At 35.1% G+C, this 15,530-nt stretch overlaps 4 protein-coding genes across 4 annotated transcripts; 3 read left to right on the forward strand and 1 right to left on the reverse strand.

The window, feature by feature from the left end:
* Positions 1-387: 387 nt before the first annotated feature.
* LOC147946092 (outer envelope membrane protein 7-like) lies at positions 388-867 on the forward strand. The gene has a single exon (XM_087510547.1). The coding sequence runs from the start codon at positions 438-440 to the stop codon at positions 645-647; it is 210 nt and encodes a 69-aa protein (XP_087366673.1). The 5' UTR covers positions 388-437; the 3' UTR covers positions 648-867.
* Positions 868-3,542: 2,675 nt separating this feature from the next.
* Positions 3,543-6,901, forward strand: LOC104781087 (lipase-like PAD4). The gene is made up of 2 exons (XM_010505683.3): positions 3,543-4,097; positions 5,425-6,901. Exons 1-2 carry the CDS (start codon positions 3,804-3,806, stop codon positions 6,760-6,762), a joined length of 1,632 nt encoding a protein of 543 aa, XP_010503985.1. The 5' UTR covers positions 3,543-3,803; the 3' UTR covers positions 6,763-6,901.
* A 618-nt stretch (positions 6,902-7,519) lies between these two features.
* Positions 7,520-8,812, forward strand: LOC104781088 (dof zinc finger protein DOF3.5). The gene has a single exon (XM_010505684.3). The coding sequence runs from the start codon at positions 7,790-7,792 to the stop codon at positions 8,594-8,596; it is 807 nt and encodes a 268-aa protein (XP_010503986.2). The 5' UTR covers positions 7,520-7,789; the 3' UTR covers positions 8,597-8,812.
* A 3,775-nt stretch (positions 8,813-12,587) lies between these two features.
* LOC104781089 (E3 ubiquitin-protein ligase PUB22) lies at positions 12,588-14,379 on the reverse strand. The gene has a single exon (XM_010505685.3). It carries the CDS (start codon positions 14,151-14,153, stop codon positions 12,846-12,848), a length of 1,308 nt encoding a protein of 435 aa, XP_010503987.3. The 5' UTR covers positions 14,154-14,379; the 3' UTR covers positions 12,588-12,845.
* Positions 14,380-15,530: the final 1,151 nt, after the last annotated feature.

Raw genomic sequence — 15,530 nt, forward strand, 5'->3', positions numbered from 1 at the left:
ATTTCTTAATTTATAATGCTAATAGTATTAGTTAATGACATATTTCTTCTAGGGGTGAATTGATTAGATAATTATAGTCTTTTTTGTCCATCCATTTGGTAGTTTCTTTTTTTTTTCTCCATTTTGTCGATACAGTAGTTGAAACTTTAAAGGTTAGACAAAATTAAAGTACACAGGTTAAACTGAACTCAAAACATACCTATTTATGTAGAATTGATAAAATTTGTATCATCTACCATATAATGCAAACTTTTGAACTCTATTAATAAATGGTGAGGTAGTGAGTAGCGGCGATAAACACAATCTAAAATTGCGTTTTCATTCGTATTAAGAAGCCCAAATAGGCCCATTATAATCTCCTTAAAGCCCATTATGCAACCTTATACCGTCGATTCGACCGACACGCGAAGGAGACGACGACGAGTGACGAAGCAGCAATGGGGAAAACTTCGGGAGCGAAACAGGCGACTGTGGTGGTAGCAGCGTTAGCGTTCGGGTGGTTAGCCATAGAGATCGCTTTCAAGCCTTTCCTCGACAAATTCCGCTCCTCCATTGACAAATCTGACCCATCCAAAGACCCCGATGACTTCGAGTCCGACGTCCCCGCCGCCGCTACTACTAAGACCCCGTCCGACGAGGGTTTGTAAAATTAGGGTTTTTAGCAGATCAAAGAGATTTTGCTGATTTCAATCTTATATCTGTTTCGTGTATTGATGAATCTTTTGGGTTTAGTATGTACCAAAAAATCAAAAACAGTTGCGTTACTCAATTGGCCTAATGTTTTTTTTTTTGTTTTTTTTGGAAATTTCTGCTGTAATCTTGAATCTATGATTTTTTAATTGCATAACGAGAAGCCTTAATCTCTAACCAATACTTAATACATGTTCTGTTACACATTTTAGAAACTGTTGTATCTAGTTTCAAGCTCAGAGTCAGAACCATCAAGGTAGAAGAAGAGACTATGAATCCAGTTACCATGAACTGACTCGTTTTCATTGCTCATTTTTGCTATAATCTTGAATCTACGATTGTTTCAAGTTCATATCGAGAAGCCTTAATCTAACCAATGGCTTCAAGATGGTAAACCTGACAATTACAAGATTGGTTTTTGATGGTAACCATATAAGATATATGCAGAGGGAGATGAGACGACCATAACTTCAAAAGTCATGGGGATTTTTAAACTTTGTCAGACATAAGATAGATGTGTATTGATTTACATCTTTTGTAACAAAACAAAACAAAAAAAAAATTCATTACGTTTTGTCCTAACACCTTTGTAGTTAACAGAGATGTCTATGTTCTCGTGAAAAGCTATGATCTACATTTTGTAATGTGTCGGATCTACACCGAGCTCAAACAATGATAAGAAGACATCATTTTGGCACAAAAGAAAACAAAAATAACTATGTTTGTTTGTCCTAACACCTTTGTAGTTAACAGAGATGTCCATGTTCTCGTGAAAAGCTATGATCTGCATTTTGTAATGTATCTGATCTACACCGAGTTCAAACAATGATAAGAAGACATCATTTTGGTACAAAACAAAACAAGATAACTATGTTTGTTTGTCTTAACACCTTTGTAGTTAACATAGATGTATATGTTCTCGTAAAAAGCTTTGATTTGCATTTTGTATTGTCTTTGCTCTACACCGAGTTCAAACAAATGATAAAAAGACACTGAAGGAGCTTTCACTGTCTTTTTTTCATACATTGAGAGACGACGGCTTAAACTAAACACCTCTCTCAATGGATACTAACTTAGAAGTTAGAATACACAGACTTCTCACTGTTTGAAGTAGGGGAAACGACCAATTCTCCCATGAACTTAGTTGCTTTATCGTATTTCTACACAAAATTTTCGAGTGTGCTTAAAATTATACGAACTAATATATAATTTGAATTTACTACATAAACTATATAAATGCGGTCAAAACCTACAAATCAGAAAATGTCGTTAATTAAACATTTAGTGTAGCTGACTGGTAGGGCCGGTCCTTGAATTTTGGTGGCCTTAAACATATTTCACTAATTTGATTTTTCATATGAAAACTAATAATTTTTTTTTCACTAAAATACTAAAATATAGTAAAAAGCCATTTAAAAAGTTATTGAATTTTTTTGACAATGTAAAACAATCTAATAGCCACGTTAAATCAAATAATTTATTAAATATTATAATATATAGTAGCCAAACTAAATCAAATATTTCGAGATTTTATTGTTAAAAATATGAACTAAACGAAAATAATAATAAATTAATAGAAAAAATTCGACTACTCCAACAAAATAGAAAGAAACAAAAATAAATGTAAAAAAAATGAAGAACATGCAAGGCTTAAAGATTTGAACACAAGACATTCAATACAAATGCACAATACTTAACCAATTGATCTACACAAACTCTTTAAAATCTCTCCTAAAATATTTCTTATTTAGTGTGGCCTAAAGCAAATGTTTTGGCTGCTTTATGAGAAGTCTTGCAGCACATTTGGTATTGAGTCGGGTAAGTGTATGGAGAGGTCATTGGTTCGATTCTTTAGCTGTCATTTTTTCAAACAAATTAATTTTAGTGAAACTACGTCGTTTTGTATCTCGCAGTTGTTTAGTTCACCTACGTGGCATCCCAGTCAACTACACACTAACGGTTTAATTAACGGCATCTTTTTATTTATAGGTTTTGACCGTATTTATATAGTTTATGTAGTAAATTTAAATTATATATTAGTTCATGTAGTTTTAAGTACACTCAAAATTTTTGTGTAGGAATACGATAAAGCAACTAAGTTAATGGGGGAATTGACCAGTTTTCCCGTTTGAAGTATGATGATTCTATTCTTCAGTGATCAATATCAGATTTGAATTTTTTTCTTGACATCAAGGATTCAGATGATCTTCATAGTTATCATTTGTAATTGCAAGAGTTTTCAATACATGCTTTAAGTCTAAATCATCAGGTTTATCTTCCAATGACCCAACTAACCATTTTATTTTTTAAGTATGCCTCAAACCATTTTTTGATAATAATAATAATAATTGCCCCATTTCATACTCTAGCTTTTCTACACATAAATCCCAAACAGTGACTAAAAGATGAGATGGACATGTCACTGTTTTTTTTTCTTCTATTTATAAATGAAATATAGCATTTTGATGCAGTAAATTACTAAAATCATACCAAGTCGGATCAAAATCTGTAGAGGGAGACCACAACTCAAAAATCTCCTCCAGAGTCAAGTCACGGTGACTCTAAGAAGATTAACATGGGCCAGATTGAATGACTCAAACATGTTACGCCAAAAAAAGACTTCAATGCCTCGGTCATACTCTGATTTATCTGTAAGTTTCCATGAAAGGGATTAGTCTCTTACCACAATTTACTACATATAAAAAAGTTGGAATTATTTTTCCATTTTTTTCAATCTATGCTTAAGTCTGAACCATTCAACTTTTACATAGGATAATGCTTTGATTCGCATTTTTTAGTATACTTTTTGTCCTCTAGCCAGTGCTCAAACAATGATTAAAAAAAACCTAAAATGGACCTACCACATTTATTTATAATAACACATTTATTTATTATTATTATAAATAAATAAATCAACAGTACAATTTTCACAACAACAAAAAATGTTAAAAAAGAGACTTTGAGAGACGACGACAGAGCAAAGACCACCACCAAGAAAATACATAGGAAAGAGCTACGAAAGTAATATTTAGACTCAAGCTTTAGAAATCCGATATAACAATCTGAGAAGAAACGATCATCTCTCTTGCAACTCTCTATACTCGAATCCGATCATGGACGAATGTCGATTCGAGACGAGTGAGTTACAAGCATCTTTCATGACGTCAACTCCGTTATTTACCGATTCTTGGAGCTTTTGCAACGCCGCGAATTGCGAGGGGAATATAAAGATTCAGGACTCAGACAGGATCACGTACGTTGCTCTGCCTGCGGTGCCGGTGACTCAGTTGGGGAATCTTGTGGGTTTGAAAGTCGCCGGAGATGGGCTTTTCTCTGGCTTAGCCTCTGATGAGGAGCCTCTGCCTATGGTTGACGCGGCCATGCTCAACCTCTTCTGTCAATTAAAGGTTTGTTTTCTTCTTCTTCTTTCTTTTCTTTTATTCAAATTTTACCCGACTTATTTTATTTAGTGTTTTTTACTTATTATCTTCAAGACACTTGGACTTCAACTAATGAGTTCACATAAATGCTACTGTTACAAATTCTATTACAAAGGGAGAACAAAAAAAATAACAGAACTATTAACTAACTAACTAAATTACATATTTTTCATCAGATAGTTATTTGTTTGGATTTGTGAGAAAAAAAAAAACTTAAGTTTCTTCGACAGTTAAATTTACATATATGGCTAGATGGTGGACCATATCATTATTTTTCTTTTCGCGTATAATTCTGACAAGTGTTTTTTTGTGTGTAAATTAAGTATTTGTATTAAAATAATATCTCTTTAAAATTAAGTATCATTATCACCACAAACCCCCCCCCCCCCTCCATTAGACAATAGGCAAATAGGATAAGCAAGAAAAAAATAAGATAAGCAAGAAAAACTTAGATAGATAAATAAACGTTTTTTTCTTATAAGAAATCTTAAAAGGATTCGTCGTTTAAATATTATATAGTTTAGAGCATCTTCAATTCATCTATATATTTGTTTTTATATATAAAGAAAAATATAAAAATCTCTATTTTATAGGTAAATTTGCTCCAACCTATCTATTTTTATTTCTAATATAGAAATTGCTATATTATTTTTTATTTATAGAGAAAAAATAGAGGTAAAAATAGTAGTGAGTTGGAGTAAAACTCATCTTTATTTTAGAATTTATCTATTTTTAAAATAAAAATAAGAAAATCTATGGGAGAGATGATCTATCATAACATGGACATTGTCGTGACCTCGGATATCATAATTAAACAAGTCAAGTTGAGATTTGAGAACTTTGGTTTGTCACCCACGTCTATCCTCCCAAGTGACTATAAATTGGCATTGTTGATGGTAGCTTTATGTGCTTAACACACCTCGCCAAGTTCTTTAATGTGCGCTCAAAAAGTTTATAAACCCATGACTATGTGTCAGCATCATTTTGTTTTTTCCTTTACATCCAATACTTTTACCTTTTGTTTTGTCTCTAAGAATATAACTAAAAAAACAAATTCCAATTGTATTCATGAGTAGCAAAACAAGAACTTATCTTAGCTTATCATATTGGGAGTTTGTTCGTTTATAATATAAGTTGGAAAATGGTAAATTGGCAAATTAATCTCTAAATAATCTTATACTATGTGATTTGATTTTATAAGTTTGAGCAAGCTATAAATAATTAGTACTATCGTAGTTGTAATCTTGATTAAACAACTAACTTACCACAATATCACTTGAATTAACGTATTTAGATCAAAGAAGGATTGGAATCGGCATTGGTAGGAAAAAAGCTGGTGGTGATAACCGGCCATTCAACCGGCGGTGCATTAGCCGCTCTAACCGCACTTTGGCTTCTCTCACAACCTTCTCAGCCATCATTCCGCCTCCTCTGTATCACCTTTGGCTCTCCTCTGCTTGGAAACCAATCTCTCTCTACCTCAATCTCACGATCACGTTTAGCACACAACTTCTCTAACGTGGTCTCCATCCACGACCGCGTTCCTAGGAGCAGCAATGAACAATTCTGGCCCTTTGGAACCTATCTCTTCTGTTCTGACAAAGGAGGTATCTGCCTAGACAATGCTGATTCTGTTTGTCGGATGTTTCTAATGCTTAACGCCGCGGGAACTCTAAACGTCGAGGAACAACAGAGGTATGGACCCTATGTGTCCACGCTTTCTCACATGTTTCTTAAATCTAGAAACTTTCTTGGTGGGAATATATCCGAAAATAGCTATGAAGCTGGAGTTGCGTTAGCCGTTGAAGCTCTAGGATTCTCTAATGATGAACAAAGTGGTGTATTAGTCAAGGAGTTTATAGAAAGAGCGACGAGAATTGGTCGAGCTCCGATTCTGAGGTCGGCTGAGTTAGCTAATGAGCTTGCTAGTGTCTTGCCAGCAAGACTCGAGATTCAATGGTACAAAGATCGGTGCGACGCATCAGAGGAGCAGCTTGGTTACTACGATTTCTTTAAACGTTATTCGTTGAAAAGAGACTTTAAGGTGAACATGAGTCGCAAAAGACTAGCTATGTTTTGGGACAGAGTGCTTGAAATGGTGGAGACGAACGAGTTGCCTTTTGATTTTCATCTAGGGAAGAAGTGGATTTACGCATCTCAATTTTATCAACTCTTAGCTGAGCCACTCGACATCGCGAATTTCTACAAAAACAGAGATGTAAGGAGCGGTGGACATTACTTGGATGAAGGGAATAGACCAAAAAGGTATGTGGAGATGGATAAGTGGTGGAAAAGAGGTGGAGAGCCAGAGAAGTGTGTGAGAAGCAGATACACTAGCACTACGCAAGATACTTGCTTTTGGGCTAAACTTGAGGAAGCAAAAGAGTGGTTGGATGAGGTGAGAAGAGAGAGTAGTGAGGCTCAGAGGCAATCTTTGCTACGGGAAAAGATTGTTCTATTTGAGAGTTATGCCGACAAACTGAAGAGAAATAAGGAGGTTTCTGTGGATGTTTTGGCGAAGAACTCGAGTTACACTGTGTGGGTGGAGAATCTAAGAGAGTTCAGGTCGAATATGGGTTATGGAAATGGAATTGAGATGGTTGTTGATGAAGGTGACGCGATGGAGACTTAGTAGGACTAATAACGTATCTAATGTTTGATATGCTATAATAACAAACTTTGTTAGTACTGTTGTTCTTCATTTCATGTAAGACTAATTTCTGATTTATGTTATATCATGTTTATCATTAATGTTCAACAAGTTTCTGCAAGAGTTTCTATTAATGTAAAGTTATTACTCTAATAAAACCATGTTGTATAAGGTAAGCTAATTTTTATGATTTTTTTTTATAGATAGAAAAACGTAAGACCTACATAGGATTCTTGGAGATTGCCATTGTTCACATGATCCAAGAAGCTCATTTCCCCATTCAGATTTTCCTTTCCAATCCCCCTTCTTTTGTGGGTAATTAATGAAATTAATACAAGTCAAAGTATACAAATAGAGACAGCCCTTGTTCTTCAAAACTTGTGCTTTCTTGTTTCACATCCTCGTTTCTTAGTTTCGTTCTGTTCACAGATCGTTACGCATACCTTACATACCACACGACGATATATGATCTGTCTACTTACAAGTTCTGATCCTTTACGGCTTTGACTAAATCTTTTCATCGTGTGAATTTCAAATATGTTTCATATATAGTACTCGTTGTTATAATTAATTCCTACCATTATTGATATAAACTTTTACTTTATTAAAGTGATTTTACATTCTATTTAATAGACTTATATTATAGAAGTCGACAAAAGAGAAGACATATATAGTAATCGTGCAGCCTCCATTAACTAAGCCGTACAAATAGCTCAATGTACTCCAAATAACCCATCTCTCCAAAGAGGCCATAGGCTTCTTAGTTCGCTTCGAAACAATCTCCAAGACGATCTATTAATTAACCATTTTCTCATTCATATCTTATTTTTCCAAAACATATACTGGTATTTAAGTATATATCAAAGATTCAAAACCCTTAACCCTGTCTCCCCCAAGAAGCAACAGTGAGTGCACCCTTACGAGGCATTTGCTCCCCCACACTTCCTCCACTCTTCAGCCTCCACGTGTTACACTCTCTCCACATGCACAAAGTCACACACACACATTCATGCATGCGTATATAACACATTGTCCTTGTGAGAGAGGGAGAGTGGAAGAGAGAGATATGGAGAGAACAGAGGTCATGACGTCATCGTTCATATGGCGGCCAAACGCAAACGCAAACGCTGAGATAACTCCCAGCTGTCCAAGATGTGGATCATCCAACACAAAGTTCTGTTACTACAACAACTATAGCCTCACTCAGCCTCGCTACTTCTGCAAAGGTTGCCGCAGATATTGGACCAAAGGTGGCTCCCTCCGCAATGTTCCTGTAGGGGGTGGCTGTCGCAAATCCCGTCGCCCCAAATCCTCCTCTGGTAACAACACTAAAACCGGCCTAACCTCTAACTCTGGCAGCTCAGGTGGTGGTTCACCAAGCATCGATCTTGCTCTTGTTTACGCCAATTTCTTGAATCCAAAGCCTGACGAATCTATACTACAAGAAAACTGCGATTTAGCCACAGTGGTCGCTACGGATTTTCTGGTCGATAATCCCACCGGAACTTCGATGGAACCTTCATGGAGTATGGACATCAATGATGGTCATCATCATTATAATAATCAGGTTGAACACATTGTGGAGGAATGTGGTTATAATGGCTTGCCTCCGTTTCCTGGTGAAGAGCTTCTCTCTTTAGACACTAATGGTGTTTGGTCTGATGCTTTGTTGATTGGTCATAACCAAGTGGACGTTGGTGTGACTCCGGCTCAGGCTGTGCACGAACCGGTGGTTCATTTCTCTAATGAATCCAATGATTCCACCAACCTATTGTTCGGAAGTTGGAGCCCTTTTGATTTCTCAGCCGATGGATGATCCTTATATATATGCATATATAAATATATGAATTTGTATTATTGCACCTATTATACATACATATCACATATGAATATATGATATACAGAATTATATGAAATCTTATGGATCATTTCATGTAATTAAAACAGTCGATCATTTAAGTACAAATTTAAGGGGTAATACTAATATGTGTACACATAAGCTATATAATTATTTTGGTTATACTCGACCTATATGATGCTATAATTAGTCGTTTTCAAGATTTGCCCAAGAATCTCACGTGGAGGTCCTTGTCTTTGGATCCGATTGAGATTTGCTTGTTAATTACTTGAACTTGCAATTCACTGAAAGTGAGACGCACGTGTATCACGATTGCACGTGTGTGAGCTTGTGAAGTATCTCTGGCCTATGTGTGTTGTAGATCCTTCTCCAAAAAGGGAGTGTCAGAGAAAGAGCATATTTGTTCCTACTTCTCGTTCAACTACTTTCTACATATAAAAAACTACACGTACGAACACATACATATGTACATATAGAAATAATTGACCATTAGAGATATATGTTTACATATTGATAATGAAAAAAAAAACAAAAACACAAACCAACTGGTCGCTAATCAGATATTCTTAACATTTGAGCTACATTGCAAGATATATATATATATTTTAAGGATTGATTACAAGTGAGGCCATCTAACTCGTGCTTTTATCAAGGATTAGTCCGTCTACATGTGTAGAACCCTCATATTCCCATTCATATTTACAAGTACTGTTAGAGGTATAAATAGTAGTAATTGTGTCTAATTTTCTCAAAAACTTAATTACATAATAGTTATTCAATTATATATGTATATATTAGACCATCTCCAATGGTTTTCCCTACTTTTTCTCTATAATAGAGAAACTCTATAATAGAGGCATTTTTGCTCCAATCCACCTCTATTCTCATCTCTAAAATAGAGATTGCTATTTTTTTCTCTATATCTAGAGGAACTCTATTTTTTTTCTCTATAAATAGAGGAAAATATAGCAATATCTATTTTAGAGATGAGAATAGAGATGGGATGAAAGCAAATTTGCCTCTAAAATAGATTGCTATATTTTTTTCTATTTATAGAGGAAAAAAATAGAGATGCATTGGAGATGCTCTTAGGAAACCTTTTCTTGGTCAGAGAGTTAGGAAACCTACAAAAAGAATTATACATTGTCTAATGAGAAAAACTAGAATACACAGATTTGGTGAACTAGAATGGCGGTAATTACGAAAGTTGTGTTCAGCGGTAGGCAAAGAAGTTAACTTGGAAAGTTGTTTACCATCGAGCTTCGCGCGTCACACACGTTCCCCATACATCTCCACTTGATCCGAGAAATTAGTAAACTCTTATCACTATAGAAAACAGTTGTGGTTTGATGTCAAAAAAAAAAAAACAGTTGTGCATTTAAATTTCTTCAATTAAATGAAATAATTAAATACTATTGCCTTGTCATTTGTCAAGCCTGCTGCAAGGTGAAGATGAGTTCTTTGTAGGAGTATATAAATAGCTTAGTAAGTCCGTAACCGAAAATGTAGATTCCCATACTATAATTAAAAATATATATATCTAAATCAGTTTAATAATTTAAACAAGTTGTGTTGAGTTTTATCAAATAGAGATAACGTGGAAGTGAGTATCAGAAGTAAAGGAAATTCCGAGAAATACACTTTAGGTTTAATTCGTATATAATATGCTTGTGAGGGTAGTTTTTAGGGTTAACGGAAAAAAATTCACAGAGAAACAATTCTTAGGTGATTGGTTTTGCAACATATCCTGCATTCTCGATATAGGGATTGATCAATGACAGACCAAGGGCTTATCTTAATTGGCTTTATGCAAACCCAAATAAGTAATCTGTATAAAAAAATGCTTAACCGATTTCTTCAAGTTAAGGTTTTCTGACTTGAAATATCAGAATTATATATGTTAGCCTGATTATAGAGTGGAATAATCTGATTGAGTTTTCAGACTAGTTCTCAATATAAGATTATTGCAAGTGAAGAGAGCAAACCGAAACCAAATCGTTTTTAGAGATGCTTTAAGAGTGAGTGTGTGTGTGTGTGTGTGTGTGTGTGTTCTCTCTTATTATAGGATCATCAGCATCAGTATGCTCGTGAAATTAGCCTTAACGGTCTTTTACAACAGTGCTACATATATAGCCTTTAGAATTGTCGAAAGGGAAGTATTTTCATGGTTACTGATTCCATCCAAAGGTCGTAGAGGTTCATAGAAACATAAGAGGTATAAGCAAAAACAATTCTTTAAAACTTTTGCGTTTTATTTTTCACGCAATGTGGATTTTCGATCGGTTGGTGATTGTTCCAAGTCAACTACATATCAAGTAAAATTTAAAAGGCCTTAAAAAAATTATATTCTAAATTAATTTATAACAAAGAAAACGAATATCTCTAAAACCTTGTCCAAAATTAAGCTTTACAAAAAAAAACAAGGGGACCGCGTCAATCGTTAACCACCGCCATGTAATCCGAGTCTTCGTGTCGACTTAACGTCCTTGTACATTTGAACATTGCATAAAATGAAATTCATTAATTTAGAAGTTTTCTTAACCATATACTTATACACTAGTCGTTAAATGTGTACCTACTACGTACACCATCAATGTTCAAAGATATAAGCGTATCTATCGGTGTACGCCACGCGCGTCTATTTCTCAAAATTTTAAAATGAAATAGTATTCGTCAACCGTGGATATTATTCTCTCCATATCGTTTTAACTACAAGTGCAAGTGGTGGTCGAGGCACCGCAGGACCAACTTCGTAGTTTTTAACTCTTATTTAGATTGCGACATGGTTGCTCGTATCGTAAGATCTGACTTTTAATTTCACGACATTTATTATATGTACAAAGAATAATTATTCTTTAAAATATATACTAGTCCCTGATATAGCCAAATAAAGTGAGAATGACGGTCAATACTCAGCTGCTGTTGTCTTACTTTTTCCCAATCGGGTCTTATTTTTCTGGTTGTTAAATGATTTACAATAAGTAGAAAGAGGCATCAAATCATAAATTGCTATGTTCCAGTTTGATCTTTAAGACTTTAACTACGAAACGCCTGTAGACTTTAACTACGATAAAGTAAAAGAATATGGAGCCAAAAAAAAAACCCACTGTTGGGAGAGTAAAATCTAATGTAATCAAAATAAACTTTATATGGGAGATTATTTAGAAATATATATTGAACTTATAGCCCCAAAAACAATTTTTTTTTTCCACGTAAAACGACACTGTACTCATGTTCACACCAATGCCTTGTTCCCTGATTGCTATAACCAAGGTGTATAGATACAGAGATTCTTCCTATATTATATTGCAATAACGTGCTTTGGATTCCTATACTGGTCTCCAAAAACAGAAAATTCTGAATGCGAAGCTTATTTTAAAAAAAAATCTTCAGTTTTTATCTACGTTTCAGCTCTCTTTCCATTTGATCTACCGATAATGAAATGTCTATAGATCGCTAGAATGTACATTTAAGGGTAAGGGAATATAAGTTAATTTTTTTAACTGAACGGTCTGAAAAATAAAATGATTTCAGTATTCATGACGAGCGCATGCAAAAAGCACATATATATGAAGCATTTCTGGAATCAGAAAACAAATCTTAGAAAAAGATAGTCGTCCAATGAAAAAACGACACATGTTGCCGAGATCGATAGATATATAATGGAACCCATAAACCAATAGTGGGATCAAAGATGTCGAAACGTACCGACACAAAATCCGCAGTGTTACTTCCGCAGACATAAATTAAATGGTCAGAAACGTTACACATGACGTATACAAATCTCTAAAAGTAATGGTTTATGCAGATCGATGATGTAAACTTTTAGGTTTATCCACTCAATAAAAATGAGAAGTTGAAAGAGATGTTTTCTATAATTAGTGTGGAAATGAACAAAAAGAATACAAATAAGGAGCTTTTAACAATAATGAAAGCAAGTGGGGAAAAATAGCCATGTAACATGTGAATCCATTTATGTCTTTGCAGTTAATTTCTTATAATTTCATGAAAAGTATTCACTATTATCTACATGATGATGAACATTGGACAGGTATAACAAAAACAAATGAAGATCTGAGTTCGAACCAAAAAAAAAAACACTTTTCTTTGTTTTTAAATGAACTTATACGAAGAAGAACTCCCAAGGAATTGTTTGTATCTGGTGAGAATTAATCAAACATATATGTGGTTCTATATATCTTGCTGTTCAAGCAGGATACGAATCATACAAATTTCTTGGAACACAAGGTGATTCCCTCCAAACCCTAGCGTGAAGCTTAAGCAATTCTTTTGCCTTTTCTTTAGTCTTGTTACCGCAGCTAACTTGAAGCACCAAACACAGCTTAGCTACAACTCCAAGTTGCAACATCTCCTGCAACAAAGACGGTGTTGCGCAGAACCTCCCAACCGAAAGCAAAACCCTGACCGCCCTTTCGCTAGTTATTTGTGAGACCCTCAATATCTTCTTAGACACAAGGGCAATAGCCGCACCGTGATTCAAGAACTCAGATCTCCCCTCTGCACACTGACATAACATATCAAGAACCACCATGGCCATCTCTAAATTTCTTCTCTCAGATGAGAAAGTCTCATCCATTAAAAGCTCGATTATCATTGAGATCACTCCAGCTTCCACGGCCTTGTGTCTATTCCTTCCCCATGGACATATGATCACCAATATCTGCATTGCTGATCTCGTGGCCTTGTGAGAGATCTGGTCATGCAAGATCTGAAGGACCTCAGCAAAAAGCTCCCGCTCCAGCAATATTATCTGCATTGGATCCGCAACTTCAAGGATCTTCTTGAGAAGCAAAGCGGCATAGGCTCTTGACTCGTATATCCCACGTTGCATAATCTTGGTCAACGTTTTCACAAGATTTGTTCCTTTCTTGTTGTTTAAAAGACTCTTGAGGGCTGTCTCTGACGTTTCAAGGTAGTAGAGTAAGCTTAGGGCTTCGTCCATCAAGCTTCTTGAAGAATCAAATCTATTTTCCAACATGTTTGACTGGCACATGTCGTTGAGGTTGGAAGAAGAAAGCGAAGAAGAAGGAGAGTTGTAAGTATCTACGGAGTTGCTTACGATATTTGCCAAGAACTCCGGAACTTCTGCGGCTTCTAAGCACCGCTTGTTCGTAGTATTCTCCGATACTATTTGACGTAGTCGTTTGAGGCATTTGACTTGGTTTTGATGCGAAGAAGATGAATCTTTGATGAGCTTTTCGATCTCGGCTTTACAGATCGGAGGTTTTGGAGTTGGGATCCTCTCGATACCGTATGATGCGTTGAGCGTACACCAAGACTGGATCAGACGGCGAAGAGTGTGGTTTGGGGTGAGATCGGATTCGGATATGACTTGTTTGGTGACCGGACATGTAGTTTTCTTACCGGAGAAGAGCCATTTCTCGATGCTGTCTCTGTCGTATGTTATCCCGGTGGAAACTATCACCGGATCTTTCATGATATCTAGAGATATCGGGCAGAGAAAGAAGGAAGGAATCTCTATCTCTTGATCCATTTATCACGCCGAAAAATATGAGAAAATTAGAGAAGTATAAACTTGATGAATGAATAGATATCGACGAATGAATCTCAAAGAAATGAAACTTTTGTTTTAATGTGTAGTTGCTGAGATTTAGGAGATATGTGGATTGGTTTTAATACGTTAGCAAGAAGAGAGATGAAGGGTTGGGACTTTAAATATAAAGGAGTAGAGGAAAATATTTAGAATAATTACAAAAGTCAAAACACGGAAAATACAAGTATTGTTAAACTCTTTTTGGATAGCTGTCCCTATTTGTTATTTTTGTATGGTTTTATAGAATGAACGAGGAACGCATATAGATTTGACTTTTTTTTTTTTTGGGTGGTGTAACAAAAAAAAAAAACTAGATAATCAAGTTGTGTAGGAAAGGTGAGACGTATGAAGAGTGTTGACTTGTCAAAAGAGATGCGATTACGGCGAAGAAAGTGTAAATAGTAACGAAGTCATTGGGGATTGGTTGTGGCGGTGTTGAACACAAATAGGTTGTCTGCTTTGTATCTCTTTTTACTCACATGCCTTAATTGCTGATTCCTCCACTTTTTTTGCCATCCCCCATTGACTTTTTTTTATAGTATTGTCTTTAATTTTACCAAAAAAAAAATGAAAACTAAAATTGGCAGGCTTATTTTCAAAACTATAGTAAACATTACTGTTATCAACCGAAAGGTAGATGCATGAAGATTTTTGGGTTTTTTTTTGTCAACAGAAATAAGATTATTGTTTTGGTGCCGACAAAACCTAAAGTGCCATTAACGGTCCGTTGTTGGATTTGTACATTGTTTTAGGCTGCAACTTTTATGACACCTTTTCGACCCATACTCCCTTGTTATGCTCTACTTTTTGTCTAGGCGCCTCCTTCCACAATATTTTAGATATTGGTACTTTCAGTTAATTTTCCTTTGATTTCCATACATTGTATGTACGTTGGCTTTTTTTGATATTAGTGCCAATGGATATTTGACATATGTCTACCTGGTGGCAAATACCTAAACCATATGCGGTTTTTTTTTTCTATAATCTTGATGAAGTTTCGGTATTCTTTAAACCAGTGGCATGTGTGATCCATATCCAAAAAGTCGACGTCCCTTCAAAACGAGAATCAAACTATATGTCAATGTCCTAAATAATGTAACTTTTAGAAGATTATATAATTTGCTACTAATTCAAAACTCACTTGGGCAAACCATACTGTATTAGAAATTGCTCTGATTAATATATATATATATACATATAAATATTTCTCAGAAAACTTATTAATAATGTTATGAATGCGGACTCAGGTTTCAAGTTGCCCTTGGCACCGTAAATTTTACATAATGCTTCTAGGGATATTCACAACTTGTTGAAATA

This window comes from Camelina sativa, chromosome 4, assembly GCF_030686135.1.
Source record: "Camelina sativa cultivar CO46 ecotype springtype chromosome 4, ASM3068613v1".
Taxonomy (NCBI): domain Eukaryota; kingdom Viridiplantae; phylum Streptophyta; class Magnoliopsida; order Brassicales; family Brassicaceae; genus Camelina; species Camelina sativa.